Consider the following 21604-nt stretch of genomic DNA (forward strand, 5'->3'; position numbering starts at 1 on the left):
GCTCCAGTGCCCGGCCGGTGCCCCGGGAAGCGGTGAGCACTGGGCTCGCCGTGCCGGTTGGTGCAGAACTGGCCAAGCCGGGCTGGGAGGCAGCCGGTGGTGTCGGCGTTGCCAGACTGGTCTTGGCTGTTCTGTCAGGCACAAGCCACCGACCCACGGCGCATCATCCCCCGGTCTCAGCTGCACCCCGAGAGGCATCTCCCGCTCAGCCCAGCCCCAGTGGAGCCCAGTGATACCGGTAAAGGCAGTCGGCAGCCACACGCCGGTTCCCAACGTGGTGCTGGGGTGGCCTTACCCGGCGGCCGGTGCGAGGCACCAGGCCTCGGTGGCCCCGAGCTGCTGGAGCAACCGCGCTGCTGCTGCCGGCGGTGACATAGAGACACCTCGGAGGAGAGCACCGGCTCCCAGTCCCTGGTGACTGCAGGCAGGAGGAGAGGAACAACAGCCTCTTGCTGCTCGGCAGGCACAGCGGGAGGAAGATGGGTGCCGGAGCAGCAGGAGGATGTCACTGAGCAAACCACGGCGACAAGTCCCCAGCCCCAGCCCCCAATTCCAGTCCCCCAGGGGCTGGGGACACCACGAGGATGGGGAGGGATGGTACCTGGCGAGGGGAGATGGTGGCATCAGAAGGGCAGCCCAAGCCCCGTGACGGCCGGATCCTGCCTCTCTGCTCCGAGAACAAAGGGCTACGAAGGCTCCAGCGGCCACTTAATTACCAGCAGGACTCGGGGCTCAGAGCAGCCGAGCTGCCACCCGAGTCCCCCAGAGCAGGGACGGGAACTCCTCTGCTTTAAAAAATTAGAGAAGCACCGAGCGGCTGTTTTGAGACGTGTCACGGTGGGGACACGGGGTGCTGGAAGAAAACCCTGAGCTGCCCCGGCCTGGCAGGCTGGAGCAGGGGGGCAGGCAGGGAGGGCAGCAGCCACGGTGGCCACGGTACAGGGGGGGTCACAAACATGGCACGGGGGATCACCAACACGGCGTTTGTCTACATGATGCCAGACACACGCAAAAGCTGTCTCATTATCCCCTAATTAGTGCCTTGCCAGCTCCTGCAATTAACACCCATGCAAGCGGCTGTTGTTGAGGTAAACAGAGGGTTAGAAGCACCCTAGAGAGCTGGGGGCCCTGGCAGGGTGCAGACCACCCATGGGCATGCATCGAGGAGCTGGTGGCCCCAGTGCTGAGCCCGGCAGGTTCTGACTCACCTCCCCGAGCCCCTCAGCTGCTCCGGGTGAGCCCGCGAGGGCTGGGCAGGGCACCCTCACCCCCGCTGCAAGGCTGCCCTGCACCTTGCAGAGAGCAGCATGGCAGCAGCAGGACCTTGCGGGGCTGGTGGCACTGCCCGGAGCACCCCAGGGGAGCGGGACATCACCCAGCACCACGCAGCAGGGAACACCCGTGTTCCAGAGCTCAGCCCGTGACTCGGGAGCAGCCGGGGTTGGATTCCAGGCTGCGGGTCCTGCCTCGGAGGTGACCGAGCCACACACCCCCTGCGCAGCGCAGGCTGGCGAGGTGTTTATTCCAAAGTCATCTCCTTTAGAAACATCAAAGGAAAGCAATCGCCCAGGTCTTAAATGGCCTTTCTCCAGCTGACCCAGAAACATGGATCAAGAGCTGTCTCATCCCTTAATTGAGAAGTTGGTGACTCTGAATCTTTATTAAAGAGCTTCAGTGAATTCATAGATTAAGGGCACAACCGGCCGCTGCCATCATCCAACCTGATTCCCTGCATACCACGGCCGGAGCAACCTCGCCCCGCAGCCGCTGCGCCCCGGGGAGCCCTCGCCCCTCGCCGGGCTCTTGGCGCTGCTGCTGCGGAGTGAAAACCAAAATAAACCCAGAACCGCGCTGGAAACCAGGAGGGCCCCAACCTGCCTGCACAGAAACAATCCTCATTTCTAAGATTTTTTTCCAGCTTTGGATGCTGGGAGGAGCAGGCAGAGCTGGAGGGGGGGTCAGAACACGTGTGCCCCCCTCCCTCTCTCTCCCTGCAGGTCACCTCTGCCTCCCTATCTGCCTGCCGTGCCACGCCGGGGGATGCTCTGCAGCTGTGCCATGAAGCCGGGGAGGGTTTCGGAGAGGAGGGCTGGCAGGGCACAAGGCACCCACCTCCCCGTGAGGCGGTGGGAAGGGGCCACGGAGCCGCTGCCGGAGCTGGGCTTCCCCGGGCGGGTGAGGAGCTGCCAGATCCTGGGGAAAAACAAGGCTAAAGAGGAGACAGCACATTCCTCAATGTACTATTTCTGCCTGCTGCGGATTATCGTGTTTCAAGCTAAGGAAAACAGAAGGGGGGGATGCTACTACAAATGCCTGAGAGAGAGAAGAGCCGCTAAGGAGCCACGCTTTCCCCTCCAGCGAGCAAAGACAGGCCGGAGAAATCCCCAGCGCCGCTGATCCCAGGGGCACAGATGGAGCAGAAAACAACCCAAGACCCTGCCCGGCTGCGAAGGGTCCAGGCAGCCTCGAGGGGATTAAAGCCCCTCGCTGCCCATCTGCGTTGGTGTTTGCGCCCGACAACGCCAGGCCTGGCCGCAACACACACACACACACGCACATGCACACACACACGTGCCCCGTGGCACGGCGAGCCACAGCGAGCCACAGCGAGCCACGGCCAGCACACAGGGCGATGCTGATGTATCTTACCCGTGGCAGGGAGCAGCCGGGGGTGGCCACGGCCGCCGGTGCCCTCACAGCAGCCGGCACCGGGTGCAGCCGCTTCATCCCGGCAGTACCAGGCGTGGAGCTCACCCTCCTGCCTGCTCCTGCCTGCTCCTGCCCGTCCCTCCTCTCCCCGCCAGCCCAGCGGCTGCTCCCGCCGGTTTCTATGGGAACTCAGCAGGAAAATATAGTTTCCAGCAAGGCTAGCGCTAGCCCAGCAGCCCAAACCCTGGCGGCAAGCTGCCCCATCACAGGGTTTGCCAGGGGAAACCCTGCGCTTGGCCTTGCCCCCCTGTCCCCTCGCCGCAGTCCCTCTCCCTGAGGGGACAGTCGGGGTGATGGGGTGCTCAGAGCCAGGACAGTGCTGGTGGCCCAGTGCAGCAGGATGGGTGCCACAGCCCACTGGGCTCCCCAGCATGGGCTGGGGGTGCTGGGGCTGCTCCCCCCAGGGAGACTCTGGCCAAGGCAGCCAGAGACCAGCCACAGGGGACAGGCTTTGCGCTTGCCATGTGATTTTTAGCAGACACTCAAGAATTTTAATGCCTCAGCTACCCCCTCTCCAGGAGTCCTAATCCCGGCTCTGGCTCCCCGAGGGGCTGGTTTAGGGTGGGCGACGGGGCCGGCTGTCCCCCAGCCATGGCTCCTGCCAGGTGGAGGGGGGATGGAGTGGGGAAGCCCTGTCCTCACCCAACGGGAATAAAGGGGACAAGAGGGACCGGTGCAGATCGGAACAGGACAGGAGCTCTCCTTCCCCATCAGGAAATGCCAGCGGGGCTCAGGGGAGGGAACCGGCGCAGCCACCCGCACAGACAGAGCCCAGTGTGTGTGCCCGTGCGTGCACACGCGTGTGCGTGGCTGCGTGCCACAGGATGAGCCATACCGGGAGTGACGGTGCGGGGAGCAGCAGTCCCAGCTCCTGCCCTGCGCTCGGCCCTGGGGATGCACAGCGGGATGCAGACGCTCTTGACGTGGAGAAGTGGGAGAAACCAACGGGCGCTGCTGACTGCCGGCTGCAGAGCAGCACGCAGCGCCGCAAACAGCCTCTCCTGCCTGGAAGGATGGCTCCCCCCTGCAAATGCCACCCTGGGTCCCGCCGTGACCGGTCCCTGGCAGGCCTGCACCCCCCTCCACACCCCGGGATGGCCACGCACCCCCTCCCCACGGCAGCTTCCCTCTTGCCCCCCTGCTCGCAGGGATTACACAGCCGCTCCAGCAGCCATCTGGAGCAGGGAGCCGGCCCCCTGCACCCAAGGGACCGCGGCACACGTCACGGGGAGGATGGCGGGGCCAGGCCGTTACGGATCGAACCGCGCACACGGGACTCGGCCCTCCCACGCCACGCCATGGCCCAGCCCTCGGAGGACGGCAGAGACCCCGCAAAGAGGTGATGGAGGGGCTGGACCTCCCTCTGCAGAGGGGCACCGTGGCCAGAGCTGGGGTCCCCACTGCGTCCGGGGGGAGGATGGACCAGGGTGGCCAGTCCAGCCCCTTCCGCCGGGGTTTAATAGACTCGTGGCGTATTTAACATGCCCCATCATGTGATGAATCAGACCCTGTTCCCTCAGATCTAACAGCGGCGCAACAAAGCTGCGATTGAGCGCTCAGGGTAGCGGCTGCGGCTCGCGCGCCGTCTCCGGCACCGCCAGACACCTCGATGCAGGGGGGGGGCCAAGCCAGAACAGCATCTCGCAGGCGACGCGCATCCCCGAGGCGGTTCGCCCTTGCTCGCTGTCGAGGAGGGGGAGGTTGGCTCTCCGCAAACACGCAGGCAGCGAGACGGGAGCTGCGAAGCCCAGGGAAGCGCTTGGGTCCCTGGGAAGCGCCAGACGACATCTCGGGCTCCATCCATCACAGCCTGTCCGGGCTGTGACCTCAGCAAAGCGCCCAGCCACAGGGGCACCAGCTCCAGCATGCAGGGTTAGGGGGGGTCTGGCCCTTCCGAGCCCCCCAGACACAATCATGGGGGTTTGGGGGTGCTGAGCTAAGGCTCCAAAAGCCGCATGTCTCCCCCAAAACCTCAGTGCCACCCGGCTGTGCAAGCCCAAGGGATCCCGGCCCGCAGTCGTGGGGGTCCGGCGACAGGAGCCAGGACATAAACACACCGCGGGGACAGCTCAGGGGGTCCCCACTTCTCACCGAAAGCACAGCAGGAGGGGCGGGGGGACGGGGGGGACTGTGCAGGGGGGAACCTGGCCCCCAACCCCTCAGGCAGCCGGGAGGTGCTGGCCCCCAGCGCACCCTGCTCTGGCCATGGGGTGCGCTTAGGGCACCCCGGGGGGGCTGTGACACCCCCCCCCCCGGCTAGAGCACAGGTCCCCCCCCACCCTCCCTAAGAAAGCACCCCCTGCACAGCTCCCCCCCCGCCCGGCCTATAGCACATATCCCCGATCGGGGGGGATGCTCTGCCGGCCCCCCCCAACCCCGCAGCGCCCGGGAGGAGGAGGAGGCGGAGGAGGAGGAGGAAGGGAGCCGCGCTGGGGGTACTCACCGTGCGGGGCGGGCAGCAGCCGGGACCCCCCCCCATCCCCCGGCTGCCTACGGGTGCAGCATCCTCCCCGCCAGCCCCAGCCCGAGCCCGAGCCGGAGCCGGAGCCGGAGCGGAGCCGGAGCGGAGCCGGAGCTGGGCATGCTCGGGGGCCGCCGAGCGACACGTGATGCCGGGCTGGCACCGAGCACGGCGGGGGGGCCGCGTCTGCCGCCCCCGCCCCGCCGCCCCCCCAGCGCTGTGCCCCCGGCAGCACCCGGGGCGGGGGGACCGGACCGCACCGCACCCCCCGCCCCATCACCTGGGGGGAGCCCGAGACCGTGCTGCCCCCCCTGCAGCACTTGGGGGGGGGGGGGGGGCTTGACTATGCTGTTCCCCCCGCACACCCCCCTGCATCCCTGGGGGAGCAGCGTGGAGCATGGTGCCAGCCTGCATGGCAGCATCAGGGGGACAGTCAGGACCAACCCCCCCACATCCCAGCATCAGGGGGACAGCTGGGACCGTTCCTTCCACACATTCCAGTATCAGGGGCACAGCCGGGACCGTGCCCCCCCACATCCCGGCATCTCAGGGCAGGGGAGCCCCTTTGTTCCCAGCCAGGCTCATGGGATCCCCTGCAGCGGGTCAGGCAGCACCCCCAGGCTCTGCATCCCTGCGGGGGGGATGCAGCACACAGAGGACAGGCAGCAAAAACTCCTCAACAGCCCCAGCTTGTTCTCTGGAGCACAAAAGCCACCGCTGGGTCCCCTGGGCCGAGCCGAGGGCCGGCGATGGCTCAAGCAGGGCTGGCAGGCCCCTTCCCCAGCCCTGGCCCAGTGGCCAGGTGACTCCCAGGCTGCAGAGCCAGGCACTCGCCGAGGCGCTGGGGAGCTGCGAACTCCAGCCCACAGGGATGGCACCGTGCCCTGATCTACGGCACTGCCCTAATTCTGCCCGTCAGAGCTGCCAGGCCCCGCAGCTGGGACCCTGCCCGCACCCAGCCCGCGGGCCCGGAGGCTCAGACCCCACAGCACGCAGGGACCCCTCATCCTCCACCACCGAGCTGGTGTGGGGGGAGATGCGGGCTCTCCAGGAAGAAAAAACCAGCGGCTGCCCTTGATCCTATAATCCCCCCATTAGCCACATGGCATTAGGGGCTGGGGAGGGGGTTGGCTTTCACTGGATGCTCTGCCTCCTGCATCTCCCCCTCCTCAGCGATGGGAGAGATCCTCCCGCCCTGCCAGCCCACAGCAGAGGGACCCCCTGCACCCCCAAAGCTACACACTGCGCCTGCGAGTCGTCCCCTCTCCAAGGTCACTGTCCCCAGCCATTCCCCTGGTCTGCAGGCAGCGGGGACCTGCTGGGGTGGTTCTGCCCTCCCGCTGCCCTCCTGCCACCCAGGAGAGCCCTGAGAGCTTGAAAACAGCTCAGGAAGCCTATGAGCAACTTGGGGAGCCCCCTCCCAGCCTGGCCAGGCAGCCCTAAGCACCCCAGCCCGGGTGGGGGCCGGTTGTTCCCTGCCCCCCTGCACAGACAAGAGGTTCAGGGTTCAGCCCGAAGGCACCAACTCAGCAGGGCCTTTTCTTCTGCAGGCAGAGAGCTGGAGCCAGGAGCGAGGTGGAAAAGAGCCCTTTTACCAGCAGTGCTTCCCCGCAGGAGCACCCAGCGGGGCAGGGGGTTGGGTGCTGCCCTCCCGCACCCCAGGCTGGCACGGGGGTACCCGGCATCGCACGGAGCCAGCGGTTCCCTTCTCTGCAGCCGGGCCCTGCACACGTGTGCAGCAACGTGCAGGGCATGCACCGCTGCGCCAGCCTCAATGCCACCTTGTGGGTGCTGCTGCAAAGGCAGGAGCCAGGGCTTGGAGTGGGTGGGGGGGCCAGCAGCTCCTGGTCGGAGCCCCCCACCTCCAGCCCTGACCCACTCCCCGCTCCGCTGTGGCATTCCCAGCCGCCGCGGCGCACGGGGAACGGCAGACACGGGTAACACCCCACCACGTTGAGCACGCAGCGACGGGGAAGACGGGCCCCGCCGTGGGGAAGCATCGCAGACATGCTGCAGGCACGCAGCTGGAACCTGAGCGGGAGGTTTCGCCACCGCAGCCCTCGCCCAGCAAGCCCCACCGCCGGCGACGTCTGTGGCTGCGCGACTCAAACACGAGGCTGGTTCAAGGACACCTTGGCTCTGCCCGACGGATTAACCCAGATAATCCTGGGGCTCTGCTCCAGCCCTCAACCCACCTTGGGATCTTTGCTCTCGCTGGGTTTACTGCCGTCTGGGCACACAGAGGAACCTCTGTTTGTGCCAGATAGGGACGGGCTCAAAGTTCCCGTCTGAAACACCCTCGCCCGGCAGGACCTGGAGCCCCGCGCGAGGCGAGGCGGCAGCTTGCAGCTCAGCCTGTCTAGACACCAGCATCACCCCGCCAGGGTCCCAGTTCCTGGACTGGAGGCAGGGAGGGGGGCAAGAGGCAATGAGAAATAACCCGCTGTGACAAACTGGGGCTCTCAGAGCAGCACCTCGGGCCAGATCCTCACCGAGTTACGCTCCTGTTGCATTTGGCCCAGCGAGCACAGCCAGCTCTGCCCTGGGCAGTGTGTGCCCTGGGGACCCTCCGCACCCCCGAGCTCCCTCCCACAGGGGCAGGGTGCTGCAGGGCCCCGGAGAAAGTCCCCACTGGGTTTCAGGGGACTTTTCCCCGAGGGATGACGCAGGGCCGGGGGCTGGCTGGCTTGCCCACGCCACCCTGGAGCTCCCACAGCCCTCAGAAGAGACACATTTGCATCTGAAATGGTAACGCGGCACAGGAGCTCCCCTGTGCACAGGGACAGGGCGAGATTTACCTGTCCCAGCAGCGCCGGTTGTGGGATCCAGGTGGCAGGACGTAGCCCAGAGCTGGGTCTGGTCCCTGCTAATCACGTAGAGGGACTGCCACGGTCACGCAAGGACAGGTAACTCCAGCCTGGCCTCGCTGTGCTGTGCTCTGCTAAAGCTGGGGAGCTCCACGTCTGTTCAGCTGCTGGGGCCGCGGGACCATCACAGCCACATCCACAGCAGCGTGGGACAAGCCACAGCAGAGCCACAGGCACCCACCCACCCACGCCCGACACGCGCTAGCAGCACGGACCCTGACTCTGTCCTCTAGCAACTGCTGTGCTCCAAAGCCTCCTGAACGCCACCTTTACCGCCCTGCTCCTCCTCGAGGCCAGGTGACAGCAGCCCGCGTCGCCCTCGCCAGCATTTCGGTAGCAGCTGCCTCTGGGCAGAGACCAACCCAGGGAGCAGAATCCTCCGAGGGTGCAGTGGCACCCACGAGCGAGAGGCAGAACTTCTCCCCCTCAGTCCCTTCTCACTTACTTGATGAAGTAGAAGCCCCCGTGTAGCGTCGTGTCCACCTCCCAGCCTCGGGGCAGCCCTGGAAGGACAGGCCAGAAGCAGCGGTCACCCTCCCTCGCCCCGCACAGCCCTTGCCCTCCCCGCCACTGCCCTGCTGCGGGCTGGGGTGTTGCACCGGCGCAGAGCGCTGCCCGAAGGTTAGCAGTGGAGGGTAGCAGTGCTCGTTGGCCCCACTTCCCCCAGAACCAACTGTGGAGGAGATCCCTCTCGCAGGACGCAGCACTAGGGAAGGGCAGGAGCGCATGGGCAGGGAGCTGTGGGATAATCGTGACACTTGTGGGGTGCCATGTCCTGCCATGGTCGCCTCTGACATGCTCAAACTGCATTTTTAAAGTGGTTTGCGTTCCCTCCCCAGCAGCAACAGGTCTCAGAGACAGCTCTGTGGAAGGGGACGCTTAAAAGCCCCCCAAGAACATCTCTCCAGCTAGCAACCCCGTGCCCGAGAGATGCAGCATCGCCTCACTCATCACTCAGAAAGTCCCCCAGCCCTCGCTCAGCTTTTCAGGGTCTCCACTGCATTTCTGCAGGATTTCACTCCACACCTCCAGATCCTCCACAGTGTCTGGGGAGGGCAGAGAGCAAACACCAAGACCCAGGAGCCGTTCCTTACCGGTGCAGGAGAAGTGCCCGCTCTGGATGGAGTAGCCTGTGCCGGGGTGCACCCAACTCGTGGACTTGGTCTCGTCGCTGTGGAAGACAAGGAGCGGGGCTGTCAGCACCTCCGTGGGCTCAGGGAGCCCCTTCCCATCGCCAGGGAAGGGTCTTTGCAACAGGGGTGACTTTTCCAGACAAAGGAATGGAAGGACCAGATTTTTAGGGATAGAGGGGAACAGCATCCATCAGGCTGGGGGAGTGGAGAGCCCCAAGAAAAAAGAAGCAGGGGGAAAGGAGAGATGACTGTGTGATAGGGAAGCAGCCAGACGCAGAGGCTTGCAGCAGCGGGTACCCCCGTGTTCCCAGCCCAGACTAAGCGCAGCCCCCCCAGCCAGGCACCCCAGCGTAAAGCCCATCCCCGTGGCAGCCCCCGACCGTGCCAGCTGCCAGGCAGGACCGTACTTGATGAAGAAGATGCGCCCATCCCCGCAGACGCCGTAGGTCCACCTGCCCGGCAGGTCCAGCCAGTCGATGTCATCCCCCATGGGGGTGGCAGTGTGAGGGGGGGGGGGGGCTCAGACGCAGAGCAGCCCCACACTGCGAGGAGGGACAGGGACGGCACCCAGCTCGGGAAGTGCCAAACAACTCCCGGTCGCCCCAGGAACAACCACTTGCTCAGCTCAGACCTTCCACCCAGACTCTGTTTGCTGCAAATAACCAAGGAGGGAGGGAAAAAAAAAACCAAACCCCAACCAAACCCATCAACTTAACCCCCTCGGAGCCGGGTTGCCACCCTGCCTGCGAGCCGGGGTTCAGAGGGCATCCTCCCAGCACCACGGCACGGCTCTCCAAATGACTCTTCAGGGCTAGCCTGTCACAGCTTCCTCCGCTGCCTACTCGGTGTAATTACCGTCAATTAACTCGGGGTGAGTAATTATGGAGTTGTTACTTCCCTCTCCTGTTCATTTTAAACAATGTCAAATTCTTCTCCCTGTCTGATCTCGCAGCCAAGCCGAGGCAGTATGTAGGGCACCCTGATGATTATCTGCAACGCTTTCGGAGCTGCCCAATGGGTATTTTCTCTCTGTTTGTTCTTAGCCGTCAATTAAACGTCTTTTAAGGGGAAAGGTGGGGTCTGGGAGGCACCTGGGCTGGGTGACTGTGAAAGAGGCAATTGCCCTCGTGTCTCAGCGGCGCCTTTGCAAAACTTCTCATGGCACAAGGAGAAAGATGCTGGTTCGGGAGAGGCCTGAGAGGTGGAGAGGAAGGAGCTGGGAGGAAGGGGCTTGCCCAGCTGAGCTGAAACACAGTCCCCACATCAGAGCAGTTCCCTGCCAGGATTTGGGGAAACCAGTTCACCCAAAGCCTCAGGAGGGCTCTTCCTATAGTTCTTTGAACCACTGGGAAGGAAAAACACGTCTGGTTAGTCCCAGCGAGTCCATCGGGAGAGCAGCTGATGGGGCCCTGGCGTAGCGGGGAATGATGCCGCGGTCCTGGGCTTTGGTTCACGTGGGGAAGTTCCACTTTGTAGGAGAAACGCTCGGCTGCAAACTGTGGGCCAAGCTCGTGCCCTGCCTGTGCCGTGGACGTGACCAGTGGATGTGTGCTCAGCCCACCACACTTGCAGCCCCGGGGGGGAGCTCAGAGCACGGCTCACCAGGATTACGTTATGCTTTGGCTTTTTACAAGATTGGGCTTTTTGCCCAGGTTTGGGCTGAACGGGGATAGCGTTACGCCGAGCCTGCCCGCCCCTGTCAGGTTACGGTCACGCTGGGGCGGCTGGGGAGTTGCCACCCTTATCACGTTACCATCTGCAGAGCTAAACGTCAATCACCGCCCGATTAACGACCACGGGAACTCCCGGGGCTTTGATGCCGAGATGCGCCCCAAGATTGGGGAGGTCACGGCGTGACCCCGAGGGAGGCAGCTCCGCTTCGCCGGCCTCCGCAGCCACGCAGGGTCTGCGCGCAGGAGCCAAACCGCAGCGAAGAAATCCCAGAGCTTAACGCTCGTGGCCAAAGCTTGGGAGCACACGAGCAGCTCGGTGTGGTGGTGCTTCATCTCAGGGCAACTCAAAACCAGCGGACAAAGCTGCCGCATTTAACTGTTTCCATCATGTTTTTTGGAGGGGAGGAACCCCCATAGCCAGCCCTGGCCGGGAGGTGGCCTGTGACACGTGCTGGCTCAAGGCAGAAATAGTTTTATAAAGTCAGATGCGGCAAGAGTCTGTTCCTAAGCTGCCCTAATCCTATTTTAGCGCTGGTGGAGGCACTGTGGGGATAACCACGGCGCTCCTGGAAACAACAGGTCCTCCCGGCCACCCTGCCTCTGCAGCCGCTGGCAGACGGGGTTTTCTTCACTGGGAGCAGGCTCTAACCTGAGTCACAGCTCACACACGGCCTTTATCCTCAGCACAAATATTTCGGGGACCCGGGTCTGTGAGGGGCTCCAGGCATCATTCTCAAGACTCCTCTGAGATTTCCCCATCCTGCAGCTTTCAGGACAGGTTTCAAAACCGTTGCCAATTTATTTATACAGATGTGAACCAGAAACCTGAAGAGAACCAGAAGGGAACAAGCCCGCCCTGCAGTACCAGGGTTAGGAGCTCGCTGTGCACGGCCCTCACCTTCCAGCCCAGGGCAAAACCGACTCATCAGACACTAACATCAGAAAGGAGAAGGAGCTGGTGCAGCCCCCGGGGTGAGAAACACTGAGGTTGTTGGAGGGCTTTGTAGGACCTTCAGCCAAGAATCCTGAGCAGCTCCAGGCTCTCTCCTGCCAGGTAAATAAATCAGCTTTTATTGCTTTCCACAAGAGAATTTTTTCCCTATTTCTTTCTATCTTAATCCAATGGAAATTCAAAGGGGAAATACCAGCGGGGCTTTTGTTTTCATTTGGTTTAAAATCCTTTTAAAAGCTCCTTGTTCACAACCATCCAGGTTAGGAAGAGGACAGCAAGCAGGCAGAAACCAAAGTTTTCTTTTGCATTCAGTGTTTCTACTGATGGTCCCAGGGAGGCTCCCACAGCATCAGGCACTGCCACCTCTGTCCCATGTCCTTCCTTTAGCGGGGACACGGAGGGACGGGGAAGCCACCAGTCTCCCACGGGATGATCCTGAGAGCAAAGGCCCACCAGTGGGGAAATGGATTTGCGTCAGGACCAAGCACGGGGAGGAGACGGAGAAGAAAGGCCAGCAGATGTATTTGCTGTAGCAAGAAACAGCCCCAGCACGTCAGCCATCTTCTGATGACGCGTGGCTGCTGACAAGCCCAGGGCACCGGGTCACCCTGGTGCTCAAGACGCTGGTTTGGGCAGAAAGATTTTGTTTGCCAACGTGCCAGGAGCAGCCCGGCCCCGCCGTCCCTGTGGAGCAGCCGCCTCCTCCTCCATCCCTGCAGCGCCGAGCCTTCGCTTCGAGCCACGGAGGGACCAGGCAGAGAACAAAAGGCGGAGGGAGCGAAGCACGTGGAAAAGGGCTGCGCTGGGTGAGCAACGGCGTGACACAGGCACTGCTGTGGCTTGTGGTCAGGGAGGACGTCTGGGCCTGGCCGCTGCCTGACACCCAGCCCATGGTGGGGGACCTGCCCTGCCGAGGAAAGCAAACGAAGGCTGAGGAAATTTCCTGCGTGGAGCCCTCGTGGGTCAGATGTTAGGAATGTCACAAAACCGGGCGCTTCTGCCCAGAAAGGGATGGTTATTGCACTTGCCCCACATCTGCCCGTCCCGCCCTGCTGCTCGCTCCAGAGCCAGGCACCTTCGGGCCACTGCGGAGAGAGGGCTGGGAGGGGGCTGTGCAGGGGGGACAACAGCGGGACCCACTCGGCCAGAAGTGCCTTGGGGTGGCCCCGGCAGCGTTGCTGCTGCAAGTCCCGCAGTGCCGTACAGTTCTGGCACCATCTCCTGGACAAAAGCTTCCCCAGAAACAAGACCAGAAACGCAACTGCCGAGCAAGTCAGCCAGGCGCTTCCGCCCGACCCAACCTGATGCACCCCGAGATGCACGTGGTGCCCCCTCCCCGCCTGTCAACAGACCACAGTCTGCCCCCCATAACTTCAAGCTGTCATCTCCCATTTTACTCCACATGCTGCCCGTCCAACAGCTCACAAGCCCCACATGGGAGCCAGGGTGGGGACACAATGGCCACCCCACCACCGCGCTTTGCAATACCAGGGCAGGCAGGAGCATTCTGCTCCCTCTTGGCTTTCCCAGCTCGAGCCCAGAGACCAGTAATCACCTCAAGTGAAAGAGAGTTGCTAAGCAAAAAAGCTAATTGCTTCATATTCTTTATGTCTGGTTGTAAACTGCTTGTAATTTGATAGATGGTGCCAGGGAACGCCACTGCCGGGAGCGCTGGTGGGTGCTGCTCCGTGGATCCTACCGGGCTGGGACGCTGGAGCCCAGACACCCAGCTTGCAAGCAGATGTTTAACAGCCTTTTATCACGGATCTGAGTAACACATTTACCACCAGGCACAGCAACCCAGCGCTCCCACAGCCACCCCGAGAACTCCCAACCCTCGTACGGCTCGTTACCATAGCTCCCAACAGCCGGCATGGGAGGAGGCGTGGAGTGGTGCCAGCAAAACATCCCTCCGGCTCTAGAACTGAAATCTTTTTAACCTGCTCCTGCTTCCCCTCTGCCAGAAGCCTTGCTTAACCTCAGATCTGGCCTAAATCATCTCAGCAATCTGAAACAGCAAGCCTAAAACAAGCAGCACGGTGCACGAGAAGGAAAGGGGGGAAAAGACGCTGAATCCAAATGTCCCTGCTGGGTCTTTGTTCCTCCTCGGCACAAAGTCCCTGCGAGAGACCTGGGCCCGTGTCCCAGCCGCTTGCAGCCGAAAGCGGCTCTTTGCATGCAAAAGGGCTGCAGTTGGGAGCTATTTTTCTATTTCTGACGAGGTGCCTCGTCTCTCAGTGACGGGGAAGGAAGCTCGCCGGCATTTCCCACGGGGCAAGGAGCCGCTCACGCCGGGCTGTCACGCAGCAGCGGGGTAGGAACAGCGGCTCCAGAGCAGCGTGAAACCCGCTGCTTCCATTCCACAACCCTCCACAGAGCCACCGAGCAGCAAAGCCTGGTTTTCCAAGCAGGACCTTTCCTTTCTCTGTACGTATCAGTTATTCTTCGTGGCAGCTATCTTCCCTGAAGACAGGCGTTTAGATTTAGCTTAAGATAGCACCAGCCAGAGCTGTCCAGGCTGTATCTGTGACGGAGATAGCAGGAATTTATCTTCAGCAGCTTCGCTGCACTAGCTGGTGGGCTAGTGCAAACCAGGTTTGCCCCTTGAATCAGCGAGCTGTGCTCAGCCAGCGAGCGCAGTGAGCTGTGCTCTGTCCCCACAGCCCCTTCGAAGCCTCGAGTCCAGCCTGCCAGAGCCGGACACCCCACACAGCACATTCCTACAGGCACGGGGGTTTGTCAGAGAATTTATTTATTTTTTTTGTGAGAAGCAACACACCTAGTGAAGACAGAAACCAGCTGACGTGTCCAGCAGAACGCCACACGCCATCCTGAAAACAACAGAGAGGCCAGGCGAGCGATGAATATCCGATGTGCTCACGCAGCTGGGGCAGCTACAAAGCAGCCAGTGTTTTTATTGCTAAGTCTTATCGGGAACATTAGCAGGAGCGGCAGATGGATGCTGGCTACTAATGGGCTCTAATACTTTATACCCTCAAGACTAATGGACAGATTTACAAGACTCCGTTTCCCCCCCGCCACCGCACAGGCTGAATTAAACCCCGGATCCCACCCCAGTCGCAGCCCGTCAGGCCGAGGCCGTGTGGCTGGAAGGCAGCGGACTCTGCCCGGAATTGCGACCGCGGCGTGATTCAGTGTCGTGGCCTTCTCCCGCCTGCCAGTTTCAGGAGAAACTCGCTTTTGTGGGACCAAACCAGCTCCGCAGCACTATTAATTTGCAAATGGCATTTTAGTGGATGCAGTCAGCAACGACTACAAAGATAGCAGCTTATTTACTCCCCATGTGCTTTGCTGACAAACAAGTTCTTGAGTCCCGTGGAGAAGATACAGCTACCAGAGCAAGAACAATTCTACTCTAACACAGATGAATTGTCAACCAAACTCCGACTGCAGACCTCAGTGCTGATAGAATCAAGAAATCCCAGCAGGATTTCTCCATTCCAGATGGCATCTGGATGCACTGCCAGCTACACAGAAGCGTTCATTTAGCACACTAACTATATTCCTTTAGCTATCTCACTGAATAGAGAAATTACAATATTTGTTTGTAAAGCAGATTTTTGAGCCAGCAGAACAGGTGAATATGACTTTAAAAAAACACTTTAAAAAACCACCGTAACTATGTTCAGTGCATTCAGCTTTGTTCGCTGTTTTTAACAGAGTATTGCAGGAAGTTCAAACAATGTTTTTCCTTGTCCAGTCCAGCAGTTTTCTACCCGCAGTACTCTTACAGAAACACATACTGCACAATGGTGGCGCAGAGACGCCCAGACAACACGCAAGCACAGGGTGAAGCGTGGCTTGTGCTGCAAGAGAGGAGCAAACCTCAGCACCATCCCAGGCCTGAGCTCTGAGCAGCACTTTTCTCTAAGGCATAAACTAAACGATGAGTAAGTTGAAAGCTCTCCCCCCAAAACATCGCTGTGAAAGAGGTGTGACTGACCCGCAGCCCTTGAACTCATTCCAGAGACTCCTACACTGTGACCACATCACAGGCGGAGTGGAGCCACTGGTGACACTCTGGTGACGCTCGTCACCAGTAGCACTGCTCCAGAGGAAGCTCATCAGCAGGGTTTTGGCTGAGACCAAAATTCTCAGGCTCATCCAGGCCAGGCTCATTCCCCAGCAAGCCCCTGGGAACCCCCAGAAAAACCAGTTTTGTGCCGGCAAACCACTCCAGGCCCTTTCACCCCAAGATGCAAAGCCCCGTGCCGGGCAGCAGCGCCGCATCCTGGCCTCCTCCGTCCCACCCAGCCAAGAGCCACCGTCCCCAGCAGCCCCCAGCTCCTCTGGGGCGTTCCAGCTTCACACTCGTGGGAGCCTGTGGCAAAATGACAGTATTCCCTAGTCTAAAAACCACGGAGTGACAGACGCAGCTTTATACAACAAAAAAAATCCTCCATTAAAAAGAATTATGCAGGGTAACGCGGTGCAGGATTAAGCGTCACTGGGCACTGCCACCCCGCACGTATTCTGAGCTCCTTACCGAGCATTTTACACCAATTCAGGAAAAGATAAAGGGAACAAATCACTGGCTGTACTATTGGCCAACCCTACGTGGCAAAACCCAGGGAAGCGTTCTGGCTCTTCTCTAATCGAAGAAAGATCAGACGTTTGGCACCTTCGAGTCACTTCTACTCACAAGGTGACACCTCAAATTTGTTTCAGTTCAAAGACTGAAAATACTTCAAAAACCCCTTGAAATACCTCCAAAACCATGCAGTATTCATATTTAAAGTTATGCTAACCAGTGAGCAAACCGAAACCTGATCTCCATACTCAGCTTCAATGAGGGCAACAAAACACGAACATCCCTGCTTACACCAAGCCAACACCTAATTTGAAAACAACTAATTGCACTTGCACACTTTGTGTTTTAGTTTAAAAAGATTCGTTAGTGCAAGGAGCCCTTACAATCATGAATTTACTGGTTCAGAAGGATATTCACAGGGGAGAATGCCTCCTTCTAATTACCACAACCTCCTCTGAACCAAAGGTGATAAAAACATATTTAATATTCTCATAAAGCTGAACATACGTGCATGAATCCTGCTTTTGCAGTTACCTGACATCTCCCGTAAGTTTTCAAAGAAAAACAATTTGGCATTATCTTGCAAATATCTTTATTACAATTTACAGATTAGTTCTGAATAGTTTTATTATGTACAGAAATATAACTTTAGATATAAAAACCCAACAAACTCGACACAAATCAATTAAAATCTGTATAAAGCCAATGTTGAAGGTTTTCTAACTTTCTCTAAATTATACAAAAATAAAATCTGATAATTACAGTTTTGATTTAAAGTTCAGCAAGTGTTATTTTTACTGTCTCACTCAAAGCACTTACACATGTATACATCCTGTATGACCATTTTAAGATATGTTATAGGGAAAATGGTGACAAGCAAGCTTAGCTTGCTTTTAAGATGATGCTCATGGTGATGAATTTAGTGTTAATTTCTTACCACCTTACATGGGATACTTTGAAAATGTGAAGTTTGAGAGGGGAAAAGCTTACCCATGTGTAGGTATGTTTCAGGGAGAATCAGCAGTGTTAGAACACAGTGCTTGACACGCTGCAGGCTGGAAAAAAAAAATTTCTCCAATGTTAGAAGCACTTTGGAAGCAGCAGTTTTTAATCTAGTTTATATCCAATTTGTCAACTGGGTTCGTTACCAGCTGCAGCCTTTCCCAAGCCTCTGCAAACAGTGGATCAGTATTTGCAGGTGTTAATTCACATCACTAAAAGCTTCTTACAAGCACCATAAACCAAGTGAGTTGTCCAGAGTAACTGAAGCACCAAGTTCTCCAAGATCAAAGAAACGAGGAGAGTCATGGAAAAATGACTATAGTATATTTTAGCAAAAGCAACAAACAGCATTTTTACTTGTCAGTCACACTTGGACCATAAGTCAACAAATTTTCTACTCTAATCCTACATTTATCATCCTGCATGCTTTCTCCTAAACAAGAAAGCAGAACACCTGTTATCAAATGATACAGGAAAACGAACTCTTAAAAACTAAAGGTTGTTTCTCAGGATTCAAGAGCATAATTAGAATTACAATTTCACAACTAAAATTATCTTTTGTAGGAGAGGAGAATCCAGGTTCTTTTTATGCCACGGGGATGAAAAATAACATTGCTGCATTGCTTTCAAGTAGCCAGTCTGTAAGGCTGCTTGAGTTTTGGCTGAATTTTAAGTTTACAACTCTTAACCCTCTGAATTTCATAACTGTAACACTTCTGACTTGTAGCAGAAAAAGGTAATTTTTAAATACAAAGAACATACTTCATGCATAAAGTATAAACCCGAAAACTCTGGAATTTGAGACAGAATTAAGAGATGGCCAAAAAGATGGCACGATAAAGCACAGAAAAGCTCTGTGAAGCTCTTCTGTAATTTTCTTTCAAATTAGAAATTGATGTCATTAATGAGATGACAAGTCTGAAGTGTTGTTAGGCTTCTCCCTTATGAAAGGGAAACAATTCTAGTCAGCTGAATGAACCACGTAGCAAATCATTTATTCACATAACTTCATGCAAACAGATAAGAATGCTTTGATGCTTGGTGTTTATTCCATTGCATGACCTTGTACCTGCCTCGGTAACAGCCACACAACATCCTTCAGGTCCAAACACAGCACCATTTGGATATGCTTTTTTATTCTGACTGAAACGACAGTTAAACATTTTAAGTTAGAACATAAATAAGGAGTGTCTTCCTTCCACCAAGGACCTCAACTTTCAGACCCCAACGTGAAATGTTATTTTGGTACCAGACAAACAAAAGTGCAGACGCATAGAGGTATTAATACTGGCTTTTGGTAAAGAACATAGCAATTTGTAGCCTTAGATTTCCGTAAGTCAAAGGTAATTCTTCTTACAAGTACCAGAAGAAGCATATTGGATACAAGAAACATGAAGAGTCCTCCAGTTCAATCCATCTTCAGAAAGCAGAATCAATTACGGCAAAGTTATTCCAAGGGTAACTAAAAAACTAGGGGCTGATTCCCTGTGTGTGGCTACCTAAATTCCAACTATCAGCCTCAATATGTACCTTGAAGCTTTAATTATTGATCAGGACGAGGCCTTTCACTGCCCCGAAAGCAAAGAGGTTTGGTGCACAAGCAGCCAACACCCTTTGGAACAGTACTGGGTAAAGGTATTATTTAAATAAAGCCAGACCAAAGGGCTTGTAGTGCACCAGAGTTCCCCCGAATCCCCCAGTGTGCCAGACTTAAATATTACGACATCAAAGCGTTACATAAACACTCAAACGCTAGATTCCATGCAAACCCAGGATCTTAGAAGGAAGGAATAAACTATCTGCTTTGCGCAGTAAAGTTAACATTATTAGCTAACAAAAATTGAGACTTTTGTACAAGTTAGAGAAAATGGAGAACCACAAGAAAATAGCACATACCTCTAGAAACTTTAAATCAAAACTGCAATAACTAGGTTCTGAGCCCCATAAATATTTCCTTCAAAATAGGTTTTGCTTTTTCAAAGTGCAAAAATCCAACTTAATAGTCACCACTTCTCAACATATGGCAGACAAGGCATTTTTGGAATGGATTTAACCTAAAGCAGTCTGTTTCTCAAGTGTTATTTACTTAAAAGGAATGCAATTATACCACCCTTACCCTTGATGATACTCAAAAGATTTTGTCTGGATATCAAAATGGGACACTCAGGTATATTCGTTGGCTGAACATCGAACTGGGAAGAAAGTGTGAAAATCCCACTTCTCTCCCTATTTCAAAATAGCACATGCAGCTGCCACTTCTCGTTTTGAAGACGTTCATGAGTGCTTAGGGTCACACAACTACCAGATCTTTTAAGGTGCTAGAAGAGATCAACCCTCTTGTAGTAGGTTTCTTGGAGTCTGTTAAATACTCTCTGTCGATGCTCTGTTGTGAAGCAGTAGCCTATGGCTTCTTCTGTTTCTTGGATACGTTTCTGGAACCTGCATCCATCTCGTGCAAGCTCCTCCCAGGGTCCTTTACGATCCTCCTCACTGCTTATGTAATACTCAGTAACTTTTTCAAGGAAGGTTACCTGGAAAAGACAAACTATTTAGCAAAGCATTAGCCAAACACTCATGCAAGAGGAGCTTAATACTTATTCGCATGTACTTTTTTTTTTTTTTTTTTAAGAGAAGTCTAGAATAGCAAGAGACCTGATACGCTCCCAGGTCATGCAAGGTCTCTGCACCACCTAAGCCAGAGCATATTTCACCTCTCAACTTTAAAAACAACCAATTGCTGACCTCCCCCTCTACTAAAAGTAGAGCTCAAACTACTACGGTTTCTAAACTGCAGCCTAAGAGGCCTCTTTATGTTGACAGCAGATCACAGGATGTTCCCTGCGAAATAAGACCCCCCGACATCAGTACTGGGTTACAACCGTACACAGGTACAGCTCAGTAGGACAGGCCAGGACGCTCAAGGCTAGAAATATGCTATGGGTCAACATCTCTGATTACTGAAGCTTACATAATAAAAAAAAAAAAGTAGTAATTGTTCTGTAGAGTAAGCGATCACGTGAGTCAGCGTGTACTTCAGCACCAGGAAAAGAAGTATCACGGTTCTACATATAAGGAAGCAACACTCATCACTACGTGACTGGAACAAACCCATCTATTTAGAGCTGGTATCACATTCCAGTCTATTTAAATTCATGCAAGGAAATGAAGTCAAAGTCATGGCACTTTAAAATACATACGAAAACTTTCACTCTTTGCTATTTTTAAGAACTGTTGAGCTATTTTAATAAACTTATAGGCTCAGGATCTAAACTTGATGGTATTCAGACTATTACTGTATTAAAGATTTAAATCTTTCTGTTATTGAGCAATAAGCAAAAGCCAGACTATTTCAGACTCCTACTGAATTATGTACTGCTTGTCATTTAGCTATACAGCAGGCACAAAACCAAAGGGCAAACTAACTAGCTGTCAGCAACCATCAACTCAGACTAGGACCAATTCTCAAAGACAAGCCAAATGCTGTCCTTACAGACAACTCCACTGAATTTGCTGCAGGGCAACTACTTCTGGAAGGTCAGGAAAAAACATGGGGAAGTACAAGAAACTTGCTGCTCCATTCCTACGTTTTGTTAACACAGAACCCTAGTTTCACACCCAGTTCATGCTAACACAATGAGGAGTGTAGAGCAAGATTGCTTTTTGTGGCAGAGCCACCTTCCAGCCTTCACAGAAAACATGAAGATAACAGTTACAGAAGAGATGACCTATAGGAATAATCAGCAGTTGAGGAGGACACAGAGCCACAAGAGACTTTGAAAGTCCTCTAGTTGTAGTGCAGCGATCCCAAATTACTGCCCAGTTGTCTGTGAAAGCAGGAGCATCAGACCCCACACGTCCTCACACAGCACCAACGCATCTGCCAGCTCGTGACGCTTCCAAGTTTTATGGCTTTACAAACAAGAATATTGCTGCTGTTGGATCGCAGGATGCAAGACAGGAGACAGCCTTGAGCAGGATGAATAACTTGAAGATTTCCTGGGAACACCTCTGCTCGGCATCTCTGCTGTTTTGCAGGTGGGCCTAATTAAGTACCCACTTCCAAGCACACCGAGCTGTTACATCAGCCTCTCCCTTTGCGAGTTCCTACCTTACATCCTTTTTACATCAGTCTGAGACACCCTTGGGCACAATTACCGGATTTTGTAACGTCATGCTAAATATTGCATCTAGATCATTGCTCTTTCACCATGCCAACACATTACACAGAGTCAAACAAGATTAGTCAAAAAATTAC

General features: G+C 56.0%; 1 protein-coding gene across 6 annotated transcripts in view; it reads right to left on the reverse strand.

The window, feature by feature from the left end:
• Nucleotides 1–21604, reverse strand: part of PLEKHA6 (pleckstrin homology domain containing A6) — a 65785-nt gene that overhangs the window by 41224 nt on the left and 2957 nt on the right. For 4 of the 6 annotated variants that reach the window (XM_074850517.1, XM_074850518.1, XM_074850516.1 and 1 more), the window contains exon 2: nucleotides 9132–9208. In XM_074850517.1, the coding sequence (XP_074706618.1) occupies nucleotides 9132–9208 (77 nt within the window). Of the gene's footprint in view, nucleotides 1–5152; nucleotides 5291–9131; nucleotides 9209–21604 lie in introns of those variants that run through there. The other 2 variants (XM_074850522.1, XM_074850520.1) reach the window with 1 other exon arrangement.

Source organism: Strix aluco, chromosome 25 (assembly GCF_031877795.1).
Source record: "Strix aluco isolate bStrAlu1 chromosome 25, bStrAlu1.hap1, whole genome shotgun sequence".
Taxonomy (NCBI): domain Eukaryota; kingdom Metazoa; phylum Chordata; class Aves; order Strigiformes; family Strigidae; genus Strix; species Strix aluco.